The 21093-nt window shown below is 39.1% G+C and overlaps 2 protein-coding genes across 4 annotated transcripts in view; one reads left to right on the top strand and one right to left on the bottom strand.

Moving 5' to 3' along the window:
• Positions 1–14271, top strand: part of LOC121315691 (cullin-9-like) — a 59593-nt gene extending 45322 nt beyond the window's left edge. For 2 of the 3 annotated variants that reach the window (XM_041250005.1, XM_041250003.1), the window contains 17 exons: positions 194–395; positions 622–793; positions 897–1042; positions 1373–1502; positions 1847–2049; positions 2372–2634; positions 3510–3885; positions 4172–4312; positions 6949–7113; positions 7372–7535; positions 7868–7961; positions 8296–8370; positions 8492–8602; positions 8943–9060; positions 9460–9593; positions 10654–10745; positions 13083–14271. In XM_041250005.1, coding sequence (XP_041105939.1) covers positions 194–395; positions 622–793; positions 897–1042; positions 1373–1502; positions 1847–2049; positions 2372–2634; positions 3510–3885; positions 4172–4312; positions 6949–7113; positions 7372–7535; positions 7868–7961; positions 8296–8370; positions 8492–8602; positions 8943–9060; positions 9460–9593; positions 10654–10745; positions 13083–13272 — 2776 coding nt within the window. In that variant the 3' untranslated portion in view covers positions 13273–14271. The remainder of the gene's footprint in view (positions 1–193; positions 396–621; positions 794–896; positions 1043–1372; positions 1503–1846; positions 2050–2371; positions 2635–3509; positions 3886–4171; positions 4313–6948; positions 7114–7371; positions 7536–7867; positions 7962–8295; positions 8371–8491; positions 8603–8942; positions 9061–9459; positions 9594–10653; positions 10746–13082) is intronic. The other variant, XM_041250006.1, reaches the window with a different exon arrangement.
• On the bottom strand, positions 13788–17629 carry dnph1 (2'-deoxynucleoside 5'-phosphate N-hydrolase 1). Its single transcript, XM_041250007.1, has 4 exons — positions 17287–17629; positions 16538–16609; positions 15713–15823; positions 13788–15099 (listed from the first exon to the last, which is right to left on the bottom strand). The coding sequence occupies exons 1-4, from the start codon at positions 17432–17434 to the stop codon at positions 14975–14977; spliced, it is 456 nt and encodes a 151-aa protein (XP_041105941.1). The 5' UTR covers positions 17435–17629; the 3' UTR covers positions 13788–14974.
• Between the last annotated feature and the right edge of the window lie 3464 nt (positions 17630–21093).

Genomic DNA, 21093 nt, shown 5'->3' with positions numbered 1-21093 from the left:
TGATCTATATTACAACAAGCAGTCAGGATTAAATGACTGTACTTCATTATAACCACTCAATAGCTTTTTGAACAAATGTGTTCACTGTAAACCATTTTTTTTTTTTTTAAGTAGTAGGTGTTGTCTACAGTTTTTTGCTGTATCTAGTTTTTAATATGCTTGCATTGACATTTGCCTACCTCCCTAATGTCAGGTACTACCTGGGTGATCGTCTTCTGGGCCAAGGGAAGGTGTGGTTGGAAAGAGCTGTGATTGAACAGATTGGTACGTGTTTCCCGAACCGCTTCCCGCAGCAGATGCTGAAGAACCTGAGTGAGTCGGAGGATTTGCAACAGGAGTTTCACCTGTATAGGTTACAGCAGCTTGACAAGACTCTGCAGGACCTGGATGAAGAGGTACGTTTGCCCAAAATGTGTCCCGGTATTGATTTAAGACCACATCAAGTGTTCTTTGGGTGGAGGGGTGGGGGTGACTTGGATTCATCCAGTGTTCTGTCTTAACCCAAATTGTTACAAGTTGTTCATCTTTAGAAATGCAAGAACCATCCAAGACCCAAACAAGGCATTAAGTTGGTGAAAACATAACACTAAACACTGACCCTTTCCTACTGCTCTGTTACAGATGATGGAGGATCAGTCATCATGCCCTGAAGATGAGAGTGAGGTGAAGGTGCTGGTGCTATCCCCCCGTTGCTGGGTTATCTCTTCTCTCTGTTACCTGGAGAATCCCAGAAAACACTTTCCATCACCACTCTGCAACTACCTTGGAGAATTCACAGAGTTCTACACAAACAGTGAGTATAAAAGAGAACTGAAAACAGCAGACTGTTGCTGATGTTTGTAAGATGATTTTTGAATGGAAATGGATTTGTAAAAAATGTTTTCCATCCTTCTCAGGTCAGTGTATGTACAGCCTGACCCACTCCAAGCCCCGGCGCCTGCAGTGGACATGGCTGGGACACGCTGAGCTCAAGTATGGGTCCTTTACCCTTTACGTGTCAACACTGCAGATGTACATCCTGCTGCAGTTTAACCAGCAAAATGTAAGCCTAAGTACTTTGTGTGGGTGTGTATGTGTGAGGTCTTGATTACATTTGTACACTTTTCTGAACGTATTAATAAAGCATTGACGCTCAAATAAATATTAAAGTCCTGGCATACATTATAAACAGCCCGTAACAATTTGCTTCAGATTTTTCCCCCCTTGCTTATCGATTTTTATTGTCCTCACCTCCTTTTTTTTTTTTCTTTAGATAGATTCTGTGTATGATTTCCTTACTATTTGACATACCCCTTTTAAACATGTTCATTTTTGCAACCATACGCTTAATAAAGTGTTTCGCTTGAACGATTGTTTTATTTTCCTTGTTCAGGAGGTGACAGTGGAGTCCCTGCTGCAGTCTACAGGCCTGTCCCGAGCCCTAGTCTGCCAGGCACTGAAACCCCTCACAACAGACAAAGGAGTTCTGGTCAAAGTTGTGTCTACGCAGGACCCAATGAAGGGTAAAAGTTTGGGTGATCTAACGCTATGGCCAAAAGTTCAGAATTGAGACCATAATTTAAAAAATAAATAAATTTAAACTATATGAAAATATGTTGGATTTCAAAATGTCACATTTTTCAGTTTGTCAGTTTTTCATGATGTGGGGAAAACTACAAAGCAGTATGGAAATAAATATGTTAACATTATTTAGCAGGTTTCATTCATCTTTATGGAATGAACTCTAAATAGTTCATGCAAATCCTTTGGCCGTAACTGTGCAAGAGGTACTTGTTACTGGCATTGTTTTTTGAGAAACTAAAATGACCAAATACTTTTTTTTTTTTTTTTTTTCTTTGTAATGCAGGGGTTCTAAGTTTGAATGAAGAAACACTAATCCGTGGGAACAAGGAACAAAGCTACTGCTGCCTGCTGCCAAAGCAGACCTACCTGAGTGTGGATGAAGATGCTGCCAGCACACTGGAGAGGAAGAGGAACTTCATCTACTGCCTGATTATTCAGATCATGAAGGTCGAGAAGGAGCTGCACATTGATAACCTGGTGTTTAGGGTAAGAATAACCTGGGACTGGGGACTGCAAAAAATATTTTCATTATTCATACCAAAGGGGTGTGGTTTTTTGGGGGGGTTTTTTGGGCGTGACAATCGATAGCTTACTTAAATAGGTTACTGTTTGGTGAAATATAGCACCTGCTGTGAACAAAACCTACAGATGCATTTAAAGTGCATGCAGTACTTGCAAACTTGGTTTAATATGCTTTGAATTCTGCATCTGTCTGTTTTATAATTAAGGAAATTATTTATTTATTTATTTTTTTAACAATATATCTTACGGGACACGTTTTATCCTGCAATGCAATGTCTCTTTGCAGGTGATCGATATATGCCAAAAGCAGGAGTCTAGGAAGTCCCCACTGTTGGTGCGCTTCAGCTGCAGTAACACAGACGTGCTGTCCTGCATTATGCACCTTCTCAACAAGGGCTACATCAGGAGAAACGAGGATAGCCCCCACATCCTGGAGTTTGTGCCCGAGGACCCCACCACCCCTCAGAAGAGCCAGGCTCACTTCACCTTTACCAAGCATGACATGAAGAATTCCAACTTGTGTAATAAGGGAAATGTATCCCCATTCAGGTATGAAACTAATGAGTGGTCACACAAGAAGGCTGTTTGGGGCTCCCGAGTGGCGCATCCTGTAAAGGCGATCTGAGAGAGGTGCAGGATCTGCCCTATAGACTGGATGTTGCCGGTTCGAGTCCAGTCTATTCCATTGCCAACCGTGGACAGGAGCTCCCAGGGGGAGACGCACAATTGGCCGAGCGCCGCCCGGCAGGGGGAGGGCTTAGGTCAGCCAGGGTGTCTGGGTGACCCCTGTGGTCAGGCCGGGCACCTGCGGGCTTACCTGCAAGCTGCCTAGGGCTACGTTGTCCTCCAACATTGTAGCTCTGAGGTGGCTGCTTGGTGAGCCTGCATTGTGTGAAGAATCAGGTGGCTAATGGCATGCTCTTCAGAGGACAGCATGCCTACAGAGTCAGTGCAGGGGTGGTAGCGGTGAGCTGAGCTTAAAAATAATTGGACATTCTAAATTGGGAGAAATTTTATATAGACTCTTATGCAACGATTTAGATTTTAGGTCAAAAAGTGTTTTTTTCTGGAAAATTAATTTCCTTGTCATTTCCGTGCTTGCTCTGAAGGACCTAGTGGGGCACCTTGATGGGCAGCCACTTTTTGAAGTTAATATTGAAATGGCTCAGGTCATGCACAACCACCTCTGAAACTAAAGAACAAAAATCAGAGCAGTACTATTGCATTAGAAAGGCTGGTTTGACACAGGGGTATGTGGAAATTGTTGATTTTATGGAATCAAAGGTTGAATCTTGCCAAATGCAGCCCAGTTTTACAGGTGTAGCGAACACCTTGTGAGGTCAGATAACAGAACGGTTATTTATAAGTAAGCAAAGGTTGCCTGCTTTTTCAATTTAAAAAGAGGTTTCCTATTTGTTTGCCAGCTTGGACGGTTTTTCCCCAGCCCCGCGGAGCTCAGAGGACGGGGTCCTGGAGGCAGTGCTCTTCTCAATGGGCCGGACAATGACTCGGGATGAGGTGCGGCAGCTGATGAATCAGACTGTGGGGCAGGTGGCTGACACTCTAACCATCTCCAATGACCAGGCGCAGCACCTGCTGGTGCACTGCAAGTGGAACGTGGACCTGCTGATCCAGCGCTATGCAGAGGACTCTGACTCCTTGTTGCTGGCCTCGGGCATGCAGGGCAAGAACCCCCAACCACCGCCCAGCCCTGTCACCAACTGCCCGGTCTGTCTGAGCCAGCAGTCTGGAGAGCACGTTGTAACACCAACCCTCAGCTGCATGCACTATTGCTGTAGAGTGAGTTTTGCTTCTATGTCTTATTTACCTAACAACCCCAGATAATTGGTGGACCTTTTGTGTCTAAAGTTTATGATGTTGCTGTATTTTTCCGAAATATCTCCACCCCCTCCTCAGATTAGTTTACTGTGACGAAATATGCAAATTACACTAAGTGGAGCACTGTTTTATCAATGCCAGTGCCTGTTTAGAAAATATGTGTACATGACACCCCTAAGCCTGAAGAATGATACAACAATGGTGGTCAACACTGACATACAGCATATTTTTTCCCTTTGTTTCTCAGACTTGTTGGAAGGAGTACTTGACAACTAGGATCGAACAGAACCTAGTTCTAAATTGTACCTGTCCCATCTCAGACTGCCCTGCCCAGCCGACCACAGAATTCATTTCCTCTGTTATTACAGACAAGGAGGTTCTTGCCAAGGTAAGCAACTAACAGTTCACATTTTGTGGAGAGAGACAAACTGAATGTGTAATGCATATATTCTAGTTGCAAACATTTATAAAATGCCAAGTTCCCTTTCAAGTACGAAATGTAACCATTACCAAATGGATATTTTACCTTCTAAAGACCCCTGAACTGACTACTTCATACGAAAGCTGCCCTTTGAACCTGTGACGCAGTTGTGACCCCGCCCCCAAGGGATCAAAAGTATTGCAGTCACAAATCTCTGTGCCGTTTTTCCTTTGACTGACCTGATCCGAGAGCTTTGTTCAGATAAGCACATTGTTGCTTATCTATACATATTTAGCATTTTGTGTTATTACACATTTTATTTGTGATAATTACGTGAATTGCTGAAATAGTTTTTGTATTTACACATATTGTATGCACTACAGCCTTTTGCTCTGCCTGAAGCCAGCGGCTCAAGTCGCTCCTTGTCAGGGAGGTACCCAGCATGTTAAATCGGATGACTTTGTGCTCTCCCTGCTGGATAGTTCTTGCTGGAGCTTATTTTCTTGTTTTTGCCAATTGGCACCATACAAGACGTTTCATATTTAATGAACTGTTAAATTACTGTTTTTTATTGAATATTTTCTCATTGTGTTATTTCTGTCTTTCAGATAATCACACGCAGACCTATCTGTAATGTGATACTTGCACGCGTACAGTAAGAGCAGCTGCTTGCTTCTGCAGAATTGTGCATGACAGAGATACTTGCTTCAGCATTGTTGCGGGTTTGCTTTACAACCACAGTATCTCGACGCAGTATCTCGACGCAGTTTTAGTGACAGCTGTTTTAGCATTGCCATTGTGAAGGCTGTTAGTTCATTCTAACAAGCAGGCTTCCCTCAGTTTTGCCAGTGACTTTTACAGGTGTGCATCTCTGTATGCTGCCACCTGCGGTAACTGCAACCCCGTGATACTGAACTGGTGCAAAGGTCACTGAGGCTACCGCACTGGTACCAAAGCGATGCTGACCAGGTGTTAAGTTCACCGAATCGACCCGGTACTGAACGGGTCCCGTTCGGGTCTTGATCTGCCTGGTTAGTGTATAAGCAGATTAAGGCAACAGCTGTGCAATCTTATACTGTACATTGCATTGCTTGCTCCTTGCATCATGTCTGGGTTCAATCTGCCTATGGAGGACAAGCACGACAGGTGCTCGTCCTGCCTGGGGCCAGAGCATGCTGATCGCTGCTTCTGCAAATTCTATGCAAGGGTCTCCACATCAATTTGTTAGAGCTGCAGGCAATTTACATGGTATTGCAGAATTTGTTGCAGGAGGTTCAAGGGAGACATGTGCTTGTCCACAACCACCAGGGCGGCCTGTGGTCACCCAGTCTCAATCGTGTGGCTAGCAAGCTTTTGCTGTGGGTGCACAAGAACATCCTCTCACTTCGGGCAGTTCGTATGGTCGAGGTGACGAAATGGGCAGCGGATATCCATTCAAGGGAGTCCCCAACAGCTCAGAGTGGAGGCTTCACCCTGAGAGATTCATCTGGGAGTGATTCGGGAGACCTCCCAGAAATCAACCCACTGTCCCCTCTGGTTCTCCATAATAGGAGGCAGGACCCAAGCCATCTGTTTATATGCCTTGTTACCCCACTGTGTCTGGGGAAAATAAGGCAAGAACTGGCCAAGTTGCTCTTTTAAAGAGGCTTTTTTGCTTGCTATGACTTCCAGAAATCAGATGAGTTTAGATGCAGGCATTCTCTATTGTGAAAGCCTGCTTATTTTTTTTATTTATTTTTTTTATAGGCCAGGACAAAGGTCATGCAAAGCACCAACCCTGCCTTCTTGCTGAAGAATGTCTTAGCTTTCCATGTTAACCAGTCTGTGGAACTGGAGGCTTTCTGTCCACCTCCTTTCCAATCTGACAGAGCCACACACAGTTTGGGCCCTGGCTTATCTTGACAAGACAAACAGTTGGAGGCAGTCTGAACAACTTTTTGTCTGCTCTGGGAAGAAGTCCCATGGTCACGCCCCGTCTAAGCAGAGGCTGTCCAAGTAGATAGCAGACACAGTCAGGACTGCCTATGAGCTGGCCAACTTTATTCCAGGGTACATCTGTCAAGGACATATGCAGTGCAGCGGTGTGGGCTACTCCCCATACCTTCACTTGGAACCTCAAAATACCAGTTTTGGAACTAGAGTGTTAAGGGCGGCTTCCCAGTCGACCCTTACAACACAAGCACAGAGGTGAAATTCTCCTTCAATTTATCACCCTAGTTACTTGTTGCTGGGTCTCCGAATGGTAACGCAGAGGGCAGCCTCTCTGCTTAGCCTTGTAGTATTTCAGTTGTTCTGCAATCATGCCCTTACCACTGCTTTGGTATTCTCATCCAGACTTGAAGGAAAAATGACGATGAGATCCTTGACTGCAGTTCTTTTGTTCCCTCGGGGGTGACATCACAACTGTGTCACATGCTCAAAGAGCAGCTTTGGTTAAAGCATTCAGTCCAGGGGTCTTGTGGAGGTCAATACCCATTCGGTAATAGTTACATTTCCATTTCAGGGAACATTTTGTGCCTTGTCCCATTTTGCTTCTGTGATTGTTTGTGACTGATATCCTTTAATTACTAGCATTTTGACAGTCTTAATTCTTTCCTTTACAGTATGAGAACACTCTTTTGCGAGGTTATGTGGAGTGCTGTTCCAACTTGACCTGGTGCACCAACCCACAGGGCTGCGACCAGATCCTGTGTAAGCAAGGCATTGGCAATGTGGGCACCTGCTCCAAGTGCTGCTGGTCATCGTGTTTCAGCTGCAACTTCCCAGAAGTAAGTGGAGTCCTCCAACATTGACCAGTAGACGTTTGCATATGGTTCATGAAAACTGGTATTAGGATTTCAGAAAATATTTTGGTTGCTAAAAGTAACCATGTTAGGTTTTGTCTTGTCCAATTAAGTTCTGTGTTTTAGCGCTTCAGTAAAACCTTTCTAGGTTTTATTGAAGTGTTGCAACACAATTGTAGTGATGCCTTTTGTAATCTCATTATTTGTTCCATCTTTTCCTAAACGGCATAATCTTATTTTCAGGCTCACTACCCTGCAAGCTGCAGCCATATGTCTCAATGGATGGACGATGGTGGATATTATGAGGGAATGAGTATGGAGGCGCAGAGCAAACACCTGGCACAGCTTATCTCTAAGCGGTGCCCGAGCTGCCAGGCTCAAATTGAGAAAAATGAGGGATGTCTCCAGTAAGTACTCAAAGCTGGAACATTGTTATCTGTGACATATGGTGCAAGTGTCTCACAGTTAATGAATGGATGAACTGGGAATCAGTCCCAGGATCTGATGGATTTTGGTGCCATAACCATTAGACAACATTGTGCCTCCTCCTGTTAGGACAGGGTTTCTCACTGTAAAGCACTGTAGTCAAACCAATATTCTCCTGGAAATTGGCTGCTAAGCATTCTTGATTTTATGGAAATGTTTCCCCTACTGATGAGCTGCACCTGCTGATAGACATGCAGAATTATGTTTGATGCTGGCATACAAATGTAATTCCTTCCCTAATCTTTTTCTGCAGTATGACTTGTGTCAAATGTAACCATGGATTCTGCTGGCGATGCCTCAAATCCTGGAAACCAACGCACAAAGATTATTATAACTGTGCAGCTATGGTGAGTGGTGGAGTAAGCGTGTTCCTAGTTGAAACTTTATAGCATCTTTTATTTTATTTATTTATTTGTTTTGTCAAGGCTCTGATGACAAACAAATGCAAATTGTAAAATTGTAGGTTTTGTACCATCACAGTGTGGTTTTCCAGTAGATAAGGCCATATACTTGGAAAGAAATGTAATTACTTTTTTTTTTTTCCTTGCATGATGGTGATAAATGTTAAGTGTTGGCATGCTTTTGGTATTTGATTGATTTACTTTTTCCTATGTGGGGGGGACAGGGACTGGACTTTTATTATAAACAGGGGCGTTGATATTGTTTGTTACCCTTTTATAGGTGAGTAAAGCAGCACGCCAGGAAAAGAAGTTTCAGGATTACAATGAAAGGTGCACTTTCCAAAATCAGGCTAAGGTAACTCCTTTTTTAAATCGGAGTGAAAATAATATATGAATACATGAATTGGGACTTTAAAGATTCCATGTCTGTGACTTGTATTTATAAACTTTTTTTTTTTTTTTTTTTTTTTTAACAGGACTTTGCTCTCAATCTGGAAAACAAAGTCTCCGCCATCAATGAAGCCCTTCAGATGAAGTCACTAACATTTGTGATTGATGCCTGCAAGATCCTTGCACAGTCCCGCAAGGTGAGAGAATAATTCTGTAAAGCAGAGCACTCCTGATATCTTGGAATATGTGCAGAAGTAATCATGTAAATGCACAATTAACAGTGACTGTTTTTGGCTTTACTGAACCAGACATTGTGTAAGACAGAGGCATCTCTTGTAAACCTTATTTAACTCTATTTTAAGTGTGCTGGGATTGAATCTAAAAACAGAGACCATATAGTTTTATTTTCCAGTCTTCCCAGCTTCATCTTCCATAAGACTCCTTTTTAATCTGTTGGAGACACCTGTGGGAGGCTTTGTGCTAGTGCAGGCTGGATCTGATCTGATATTTGTATTGAAATGTTCTGTGTTGTTTCAGGTTCTTGCTTACTCCTGTGCCTATAGCTACTATAACCAGGACACTGAGAAGATGGATATTATGGAGCAGCAGACAGAAACCTTGGAGCTTCATACCAATGCACTGCAAATACTGCTTGGTAAGTAGAGGAAAGCATTAAAGGTTAGCAGTCTAAAAGATCACGCTGCTAACATACCTTGTGGAATTTGAATTTTCAAAGCTTATACATCGGTTATTGATCAATAATTTGATCAAACCAGTGGTGGAACCTTTTCAATATGCGATTGATTTTTGTACATTCCATTTTCTCTCTTTCGTGTCAATTTTTAACAGAATGTGTAGTTTTTATATGCTTTTTCCAACATGAACAACAAACCTGGAGTGCCGTAGCATTAACACAACCTTTAAACTTTGGATTATCAGCTTTGGCACTGTTATTCGTTTAATTAGAAGATTATTGGTGAAATATTATCACCATTAGCTATTCTTCAACATGTTAAAATTATAAAAAACAATAAGCTTCAATTAATCTTTCCAGAGGAGACACTGTTACAGTGTACAGACCTGGCATCATGCATCCGTCTTTTGAAGCCAGAGCACCTGAACACTGGGCTTGAGCTGATACGCAGGATCCAGGAAAGACTGGTAGCAATCCTTCAGCATTCTACACAGGTAAACAAACAAGTAGACATGATTATGCATGTGTACAGTTTGCCTTTAAAAGGGAGCATTACTAAATATGGCAAGTAAGTTTGCAATCCAAACTACTTCAGTCAAAGTGCTATTTGCATAGACTGGCTGCATGAGTGAACAATGTAAGATATTCAGTGCAGTTAGCATCAGTTAGTTTTAGTAAGAGTAAGAAGATTGTCACACATTCCATTTTTTGTCAGATCAGTGGATAACGGATCAATTGCCAGCCTGATATCCTTAATATATTAAAAATGTGATAAACGGATACCTAACAAAGACTTGCACAGTAATCCACTGAAAGGAATGAGTAAGGAATGTACTGAATTAACAACCATCAAATACAGATTTGCATTAGCATCATGCAGATCTATAAACAGGTAGTCTTCAAGGAATGTGCTAATTTTAGAAGCGCTTGATTTAAAATGGCATGCAAATCCTACTGTGAAATATTATTAATTGCTTCCATAATTGTCCTCTATGTTCAGAGTTTGTCAATAATCCATTTGACTGTTAACCCCAAGTCAAGCACTAGGTAGAAAATAAATAACTAGAATAAATTTATATGACCATTTTGCACCTTGCCTAGAAAAATAAGGTAGTGGATGGAATGTGGCTGGTTGTGTGTAGGCTCTTTTATTTCTCATAATTGCATGCATGGTATAACAATTTAAATTGCCTGAACTCACTGAGGAGATGCCACTGGCATTAGAACTAGCCTTGGGGTGGTCAAGAATATTGCATGTTTATTCTTGTTTTGTTTTTTTTTTCATTATTCTACATTCTAAGAATAATTGTAAGTCACATATCCAAGTTTTTATTCACAACTTGTAATATTCATGGCCACCACCATATGCTTCCTCATGACCAGCTTCTTCATACTGTCCTGAAAGGGTCATTGGCTTTTTATATTGACTTAATCATTGATAGATGAAATGTCAACCGTATAATGACTTAACAAACCCTCTTTCTTGACATCCAGTGAAGAGAAAAAAGTATAATAAAACCTGTCTTTATTTTATTTATTTAATTTTAACCCCAGGATTTTCGAGTGGGGTATCAGTCAAAAACGGGAGCAGATCAGGAGGTGGCTCAGTCTTCAAATCTAGCTAACCAGTCAGACTCGAACAAGGAGTAAGTATATCTAGGGAGGGGCAGAGACTGCATGCTAGGTGTACAGCTGTGGCCTAAAGTTTTGCATCACCCTATAGAGTTAACTCATTTTTCTTCATAAAGTTGAATGAAACCTGCTGAATAATGTTACATTTAACATATTGAATTACATACAGTTTTGTGTTTTTCCATATACCGGTAATTAAAAGAAAAACTGAAATTTAAAAAAGTGACATTTCAAAATCTAACATGAAATACTGTACTACTATTATGGCTTCCGGTAGACTTTTGCAATGTCATTTTGATTACATGATGTTAAAAGATTTCAGTCATTTTGTGAAATTACTGTTTCACTTGGTTGTTAAATGAAATGCCTAAAAGTTTCATTGTACTTCATGAAATGACTGGTACACTATTTGACTGATTTTAAAGGTTAATTAATTAAGAATGACGAGAATCTGTCATTTTTAAAATGTCAGCTTTTCAGATTGTTTACTGCATTTCTTGGGGTTTATAACGAGGTGATTATAATGAGAGATTATAATCAGGGGTTCACATAACTTTTATCACTAGGTTCTCACATGGGTGCTTAGCAGTTTAGTACACACCAAAATTAGGGGTCATTACCCAAGTTGCTGACTAGCTCCACCTCCTCCTCCGACAGTTCAAACAATTGGGATATCAAGGATCAGGGGTGCAAATTTGGATCTAGGTTCTAGTGCCAGGGTACCTCAGACAGCAAAAGCGACATTAAATTCTGGCACCGACAGACAGGTTTGTTTTGATTCTTCTTATTTGTTGGCAACCATAGATGATAGTTTCTCATTGGATCTGGCTCTGGACTCAAATGACCCACCCACACATTGGCTCTGACGCTCCCAGGGTGGGGGATGGGAAACCGGCAGGGACGACTCCTCATCGTGCAACAGTGACCCCTACTGGCCATACACCAGGCCAGAATAAAAAGCAGGCCTGATCTCTGTTCTCCAGGATCGGTAGCCTGCCCACATCTGCTCTAGATTGCTCGGCATAACAGCGATTCTGGCTTTAGGCTGGTGAGATGGGAGGACGCTCACACGCCGTCAGAACCTCTGTGCTGTGTGGGGACCTGCTGCACTGAGGAGAAAAAACTAAACATAATTGGACATTATCAGTTAGGGGAAAATAAAAAATAATTGATCAATTAAATAAAATGATTGTTATCATTTTTGAACTGGAGTGACCCCACCTATCATTCTCTTTTTTTTTTTTTTTTTTTTTTTTTATAAAACCTTTTTATAAAAGCAGCCAATGATAGCGCTAGCAGAAATTGACTTTTTATTGAATGGAACCTTCCAGCCTTAAGTGAACTATGGGGACCCCTGGTATTTAATTATGGTCTGTGATAGTAAGCTCAGTTACCCAGAGATCGTTGACAGATCCCAGAGCCCTTGAGACTCAGTAGAAAATCGAGAGGTTAGGCAGGTATGAGTTACAGCCAGATAATGCTTGATCTTGTAAGCGTGAACACCCTTGCTGCCTATATGAAAAATGTACTGATAGTAACAATATGGAAGTCTGCATTCGTTTCTTATTGGTGCGCATGTGTTCCAGTGTACCAGTTATCTGAACCTCTGATTATGATTCTAACAAGAGATGCTTCTCTCATGGTTTAAGACGAAACTTTATAGTCCCAAACTACACAGAATGTGTCTCTTACACCAGAAGGTTCATAAGGGGCATCTCTCACGGTACATACATATTTTATGAAGTGATGAATGTGATGATTTTTTACATGAATATTTATGTATAGCATTAATTGCTCTTAAAACCAGTGGACAGCACAGGAACTTACTGCAGTAAGCTTCAACAGAAGAACGTCATGTTAATCCCAAATATTTTAAAACAGAATATATTAATTTATGCATTATTGTAACACTAGTTATATCTCTGACTTAAATTCACTTAAACTGGTGAGACAACCTCTCTCAAGGTTTTTATTCCTGATACAAAAGCATTTCTGTGGGTTTTTTTTTTTTTTAATTTTTGGAAATAATTCATGGATTTTTTTTTATTTATTTTTTTTAATTTGGTATCAGGAAGACGTGGGAACAATTTTAACACCATACTGGGTACAACTGAAAGCAGCAAAATTGTGTTAATACCACATGACCAGGGATTAGGCATTTCACATAAGTCATAACTGCTATATGAATTATCTGGGAAGCAATATATTTAAATAAAATAAATGTTTATTCTTGGACTGTGTACCAGAGTATCACACAAGTTTGAATCCAGGTCTGTTCTTTGGCAGTGGTTCCCAACCTGTTGTCTCGGACATCCAAGATCTCCCCTTTTTTTTATGTTTTTATTATGCAGGAAGAAGTCAGATGGTGGGTCTGACTCTGGCGACTCAAACAATAACAACAACGCAGGTGACGGGGAGGAGGATGAAGACGAGGAGTACGATGATGAGTACGTCCCAGAGTGGCATGAGGACTACGACGATGACGACATCGATGAGGACGAGTTCTTCTCGGAAGACGATGAGTCAGAAAACCTTGAGTGAGACTTCAGCCCCTACGGCTTAATACAGAACAACAAAAAACAGCATGCCATTGTCAAAAAAAAAAACATTAAAAAATTAAGTTTAATAAAATGTGGTCTAAAAATAAACATAAACAAAAGCGGTAAATAATTCTAAATAAAAATAGTCACTTCAAAATGTTACTTGGGAGCTAACCAGAGGTTTTGGAATGTCTTCTCTTTCGGATGGGAAATTTAGCAGGGGTGTTTCTTTTTTACTATGCATACACATACTGTAATCTGACAGGTAAGAATACTGTTTAATGGAATATTTTTTTTTTTAATAATAAAACTCTCTGGAAGGTAGGTAAGTGTCTTTTTATGGAGGATTTTTTCTAGTTTTAAGAAAGTTTAAGAAATGGAAGACTAATTCAGTATAACCCATTTGTGGCTTAAGTATTAATGAACATTTGATTGTATAGGTTTAGACCAAGAAAAACATACAGCGCACGCAGACGCACTTTTTTTTTTTTTAGATCTTCTGATGTAATGATATTGTAACCCCTCAAGCTTGCGAATGTGAAAGGAAATGGGAAGGTGCTTTTTTCAATTGTTTTTTTTTTTTTTTTTTTGTTAGAAGGGCCCTATGTAAAAAATGTATGACCTAAGAGTGATACAAAAAAAACAAATCTAAACCAAGGGGTTAGTGTGGTTTGGATGTTCCAGAGTGCCCCACCAAAGAGTTAAACTGATAGGTCTCCGATTCTTAACCTTCAAAACTTGTCACCTATTCTCTAGTACAGAGGTTTCACTGCAATATTTGGTGAAATACTGTGGCTCATAATCAAATAAATAATACATTGGTTTTGTTTTTGTTTTTTGCAAAGCTTCATGTAACATGCTTTTCTTGTTTTTTTCTTTAAAAAAAAAATGGAAATGAGTTGTTTTCGAGCATGTTAAATATTCACTTATATAGACAAATATTTGTTGACAGATCTCAGATTCAGTGACAAGTTTGATGGAGTTATCAGGTTAATTCTCGCAGGAAGTTGGATATCCTTACATATTCATATACTTATATTGGACACCTATAATGTTCTATCTTTCTGGGGGTGATCAAAAACTGAAGTTTATGCGACTTCAGTTTACTAAATAAAGAGCTTTTTCTGCTAATTGATGTTTGTTTTTTCTTTGGTATTGGCTTGTATCTCAAAATGGGTAGTAAAAGTATGGTGGTGTGTGTGCTTTTTTTTTTTTTTTTTGTTTGTTTGTTTTTTTAAGACCAATAATAAATTTGTAAGGCACTGGCTGTAGAAAAAAGAAAGAAAAAACTACTTGTGTTTTTGTTGTATATCTATCCTGTTGACACAGACTAAAAAGCTTACTGTGTCGCCCCTGGGTTTTCAAAGCATGGACGGATAATGTACATTCAGTATTTAGTGGCAGGAGAAAACATGGGGTGGGAAACAAATGTTTATTAAAAAAAAGTCTGATATTGTACAAGATTCTTAACACTCTTGCAGTACATACAAATAATATCTGTTATGATAATCCCTAAACTCTTCCTTACGTTAACCACATTATCCAAATAATGTAATATCAGATTAGTAGGAATGAATCCGCTGTTTTTTTTCTCTGTACAACATGCATTTAAATGTGTATGTTGTGGGCATATGACTGATCACCTATCATTCTGACAGTATTCCTTGTGTGGAGGTCTGCATTTTACATCCTGCTGTATGAAGTCACTTGGATGAAAAGTTTGCACTGCTGAAATATTCATCTATGATGTCTTCAACTTCTTCACTTGTGTAGTCGCGCACCTGGAACTTGGCTCTGTTTTCTGCTCCCCTGATCATAGCAGAAAGAACTGGGGGGCAGAGAAATGAAGATGATTACACTGTGTAACAATTTTATTTTATTTTTTTTTTGTTCCTGGGTAGTAAGTGTTATTTCTGAATTGCTTATGCCTCAAAAGTATAGAAAATGGCTATTATTCCCCACAAACTTTGCTTTTGTGACCAGGACAGTGATATTTCAAAATATCACTAATTCCAATGGGAAAACGGGCAAATGTGTGTCTTTTCGTTCACATAAAGTCAGAAAAAAACAATATATGAATCCAAATTAACAAGTATTTATACTAAAGTAATACAAAAATGACTACAAAAGATTTAGAAGTGAGTAGTTTTTCGAGATTTACGATTATACTGTATTTACTTACTACCCAGGAAAAAAAATTGTGTTACATAGTGTTATCTATAACACTTTGGGCCCCAGGAGTCTCTAAACCATGTTTAGGTCTTGGTCTTGGGGGCTAAATCAAGTTTTCACTGCTCATTATGTTACTAATAATAGACTTTGATTTGAGAGATGTATATTTAAAACCAAAAGAATTATGGGCCAGGTACTAACAAATGCAAACCAAAAATGTGTTTTGAAGGAAAGAACCCATTAAAGCCACAATATTTCTGGGTTCTTACCTTTACCCGATGAAGGGCGGAAAAGGCAGAGGATCTTCTTATTCATGGCGACAGCCCTGCCAAGCTCATACCCAACCCCAAGGGAAGGTTGTGTCACCTCTGCTACAATCACTGATAAAGAGAAGAGACAAACCTGTACACTAATCCTTATGAATGGAAGAATTACGGTTCTTGTACTCTGTAATCCTCATAGAACCCATGCTATTTTACAAGAGAAGCATGATGTTATCCCCCACAATGCTTAAAAGCACCAGTCCCCTTAAGCTTGCTCTGCACAGGAAATTCAGTTGAAATATATGCTGTAGCTGGATAAGATTGCCTTGTCTGCTTTATTTAGATTTCTGTATGATTTTGTCAACAACAAAATAAAAGTTCATTTCAATAAGTCATGTCAAAACAGGTGATGCATGCATAACAGTTCAAAACTGTCTGGCTTAACTTGCTTATTTTTATACACATGGGTCCTTTTATTGTCAGGCATGGTTGGTCTTGGAAATGTACTTCCCTTCTGAGCCAAGGGTTAGGAAGCTAACGAAACAAATTCCGCTTTAATTCTCAAACTATAACGCAGCTAGTGGATGCAACGTGTGGCCTTTTGCTGCTGCTGCAGGTGTTTAACTTAACTATAGATGTCAAGCTTATAGTTTGGACAGAGAAGCGTTTGTCCTTTTGAAGAATTTTAAAAAATGGAATGCCTTCTTTTTTGGATATATTTAGTCCACAGAAATCTAAAACACACATTTATAAAATAGTGACAAATTTAAAAAATAAAAAAAGACAACTGCAGTGGGTCAATTCCTGAAGTAGTTGTACAGGTGTCTTTACCATCAGATTCCTCCAGCCACTCCACATCCCTGTCGTGAATGAATTTGTCTCCCTGTGAGGTGACATCCTCCCCTGAGGAGAGAACGAAACAAGAACAGGACCTTTTCAAAGATGACCAATGCACATGTGAGAAACTGGACTCTGTATTGGATTTCATTCAGGCAGAAGGCTTAAACAGACAATAATATACAGTATGACTAAAAAGCAGGTAACTGCATTTGCAGTGTAAAAATTATGCTGTAGTATTTTCATTACAGGGTGATCCCCAGCACTACAGAAAACTGGAACACATCCATCCATTCATCCTTGTAATTCATAAGACTATTACCCTTTTTTAAATGTGACTTTTAAATGGGAGACAGATCGCTTTCAGAATGCCTGATATTGTCTCCCTGTCATAAGGTCTGAATGTGGTCTAACTAAGTACTAAATTCTGATGGCCGTGAACAGTCAAAAATAAGACTGCTGCAATGTCCCAAATTCTGACGACGTACAAAATAATATAGCCTAAAATGATATGTCATGCCAACGGTGTAGCACCAGGTGCTCTGCCAGGACCCCATTGAAAATGTGATGTACACCTCAAGGGTGTTCATTCCTAGTTAAATAAATACATTTCAGTACCGACCATTTATGTTATTAACACTATTTTACTTACTGATTCACATTGGCAATTTTGTTCACAAAAAGAACATTAAACGATTCTACATATTGAAATTGTTTAACAGCAGGACAAACACCATAAACACCTTTCTCGGTCAAACCACTGGAGCTGACGTGCTCTGTTAGAACTTTTCCGTATTGCTGCAGCTTCTTCACGATCTTCTGATAAATCTCCACGTCCTGCCTCCCTCCTCGGATGCTGCCGCAAAAGTATATGCTGAAAGTCATTTTCATAAAAACAATGTAATTTGTACTACATGCAATCCCTTGCCTTGTCTGTCTTTGTTTTGCCGCCCTGCCTCCCCCCACTGTAGTCGTAAACGAGTCACGTGGCGATTTCGTAAACGGAGTAAAAAAATAGAATGTATTTGTGCGTTTTTACTGGTATTTAATCCTAATGTTGATACCTTCCTTGCTTTTGTTATTTGTCATCTCTGGACCCATTACATTGATTTACATAACCTTTACTTCCAGTAAACAAACTGCACCACCATCAGCGCTATATTTTACTACTGCGCTAGCTGGTTTACGGTTCCACTTTTCATGTATGATTTGCTACGTACTTTGCTCTCTTTGGTAAATTATTACAAGTCTAACTAGACAGAAAATTGATTTTAGAAGTTGTAGTGACGCTAGCAAAGCATAAGACTCTAAAACAATTGCCATATACCTAAAAAACGTAACTCATGGATTGCACTGCTCCTTCTGCAGTATTTACTCTGAAACTACAACTCATTTATTTTGGAACTGTAATTGCTCAAATATTTTTGGACTGACCTAACCAACTATATACATAAAAGATATATAATAAAATTAAAATACATAAAGTAATAAAGTGGATAACGTCACATAAAAAAAATGTAATACATTGTGTACCTCAGCACAGGTGAGTATCTTAAAAAGAAACACCAGGGGTATCACAAGGGAAGCCGCTACAGTCGTGTTGAAAGGTAATGAGAGAGAGAGAGAGAGAGAGAGAGAGAGAGAGAGAGAGAGAGAGAGAGAGAGAGAGAGAGAGAGAGAGAGAGAGAGAGAGAGAGAGAGAGAGAGAGAGAGGAGAGAGAGAGAGAGAGAGAGAGAGAGAGAGAGAGAGAGAGAGAGAGAGAGAGAGAGAGAGAGAGAGTACAAGTTACTGAAGCCATCGTAATTTAAATAAATTCGTTTCGATATGTTGTACATATCTTTCAGAAGGGAGCATGTATTGAGACCTGTTGATTTGGAGAAATATTGTCTATGAATAGCCCATAAATTTGATTATTTCTAATCTTTCATTTTTAATTGTTACAGTAGTCTTAGGTTCTGAGCTACTGAATTATTGCCTGACTTGAGTATTTCTGGGGCAGAGATATCAAAAGTAAATTGGATGTCAGTTATAACACCCACCTTGTTTAATGTAGTTATTGTGACCCAGCTGGGGAGGTGCTGATTCACTGTATTTAAGTGAAATTGTGCCAATAAGGTGTGTGTAACATGATATAAAAGTACAGTAGATGTAATTCTGAAGTAATAAACAACTTCACATTGTACATGTACATGTTTCAGACAGTATATGTGATGCTTCAATTTCAAATTCAATTTCCATTCCTATTAATTGATATTAGACAATTACATACTATAAAAATAATGAGTATGAAATGTCCACGTGATTCACTGATAACATATGTTATTATAAATCGGTGATGTCACTTTTAGACAGGCAGCCTCTTTAAAGCCCTTCTTTTTTGTGGGTTATGTGAAAAGGCATTTTAAAGTTCTGTTCAACCTGTTACTAACACCCCACTCCATAGGTCAGGACCTTGAAGTGGTGAGGGGGCTTCTTACCAAAGCTGACCTACAGTATTTGTATTTAATTTTTTTCCACTACTGCTTACTCATTAAGTCCTGGACAGCACTTTACAATGGAAAGATGCAATTTGATCATGTACTCGTCTTATTGTGAAGAATACAGAAAATAAAGTCTGTTACATGTCTTTCTCGTTCTGACTTCTTTACACCTGATACACAACTCACTAAAATGATGGTGTTCAGGTTTCTGCTTGCTATGCAGTGCTCTGTTAAGGGTTCGCTAGCACTAAAGCTGGACAGCTCAGATCTCGACTGACTTCTACTCTAGCATTTACACAAATCTGATATCCTGTATGCTTAATTAGTTAAGTGCCTGAATTATACACACTAAAGACAGGGACAATATGTAGTGGTTAACAATCACATTGCTTCTAGTTCCAAATTTGTACTTTTGAGTGTTCGCAGTTATGGAAGAAACATTCTTATTTTGTTGCATATGATATAATTTGGCTTCATACATATTTAACAAATGCATGTACAGTATTACTGATAACAAAGGAACTTACTATAGCTAAGTATCAGAAACAACAACCAGTCTGGAATTCTGCTTTGAGAATTGACAGGCTCCAAGATGATGCTAATGATTTGAAAAACACTGTAGGAAGTGGCAACATATACAATGAGGGTGTATTTATTTTTTATGGCACGCTAAATGGTTAAACTAAGAATCGTTTGACCTGTTCATTCCTTTAACTCAATTTTTGACATTCCCTAAATATTTCTCACAATTTACAATGAAGCTACTGTATAACCTATATTAATCATACTGCCCTATGGAGTAAATAACAATATTTGTTGATCACACACTTATTGGCACCTTTTCAATTAATGTCTGTAAGTTAAGGTTAGTCTTAATTGAACTAGTTAAAACACTATTCATCAATTAGAAACTACTACTTCTCAATTTAGCAATATTATAAAAACCATTAGCTGTAAAACATGCACAGAAACTGACACAAAGTACTTTGTGCTCTTAGCACAGCATGGTCAAAACAAAGGAATTGGATCTAGATGTGAGATAAACACTTGCTACAATAAATACTACAGCAGCAGGGGAATCGATAAAGAGTGTTATAGCACAAGTAAAATAACCACAGTTATATAACAAGTACAACGGTTGAAAAGAAAGTATGTTTAAAACTATATTTACATCTGATTTGAAACCGTGCAATTCACCCAGTCATTGGATTTCAATCTGTGACAGATTCCACAGTGAGATCCGGGAAGAAACATATTCATTCAGGACTGCCGTATATGAAAAAATAAAGTATTGTCATGATAGATATCTCAAAGCTTATGTAAAAAGTGATCCTAATGTAAGGTTGGTCTTCTTCACAATAAAATAGTCTAGACAAAGATCAACAAAGTCTTTATTGTGGAAACAACAGAGAACAAAATAGTTTTGAATACAGCAACAAAGAGCATCTCTTCAGCGGCTTCAGAGTAGATATCTCAGCCATGGCATCACAGTACAGGTTATTATCTCAGCCATGACATCACAGTACAGGTTATTATCTCAGCCATGGCATCACAGTAGATATTATGTCGGTCATGGCGTCAGAGCAGATGTTTCTCTGAGCACTCCTCTGGTATCAAAGATGTATTGGCGTCAGCGAGATGGTATGTCTGAGAGTGTCAGAGTAGATGTTTAGTTTCTGAGCACAGCTCCACAGCAACATACAGAACAAATATATATATATATATATATATATATATATATATATATATATATATATATATATATATATATATATAGTTATATTAGCTCAAAGAGCCAGCTGCCCAACGTTTCGATATGTTGTACATATCTTTCTCAAGGGAGCCTGTGTTTGAATCAAAACATTGGAGGTATTTATAGGTGTTTGACGGCATGACAACTACTTGTTATTGTTTATATTCAAATCCATGATTTATTCTTACATGATGTAATGGTGTTCTATATGTGACATCACTTTTACTTATATCTTTAAATCTATATTAATTCTAATTAACATTATTTTATATAAACTTATATTATCATGCAATGCTGGCTCTGAGGATCAGCCTTG

The sequence above is a fragment of the Polyodon spathula genome, chromosome 5 (assembly GCF_017654505.1).
Source record: "Polyodon spathula isolate WHYD16114869_AA chromosome 5, ASM1765450v1, whole genome shotgun sequence".
Taxonomy (NCBI): Eukaryota; Metazoa; Chordata; class Actinopteri; order Acipenseriformes; family Polyodontidae; genus Polyodon; species Polyodon spathula.
Note: the sequence above shows the minus strand (reverse complement) of the source record. Positions and strands in the feature narration are given on the sequence as shown.

Excerpts from the sequence above, each read along its gene's own strand:
- dnph1 (XM_041250007.1), bottom strand. The coding sequence starts at position 17,434 with ATGAAAATGACTTTCAGCATATACTTTTGCGGCAGCATCCGAGGAGGG. Across the intron at positions 16,610-17,286 it reads CAGTGGTTTGACCGAGAAAG|GGGAGGATGTCACCTCACAG; the intron begins GTGTTTATGGTG and ends TTCTCTCCTCAG. Across the intron at positions 15,824-16,537 it reads GTGGCTGGAGGAATCTGATG|TGATTGTAGCAGAGGTGACA; the intron begins GTAAAGACACCT and ends TCTCTTTATCAG.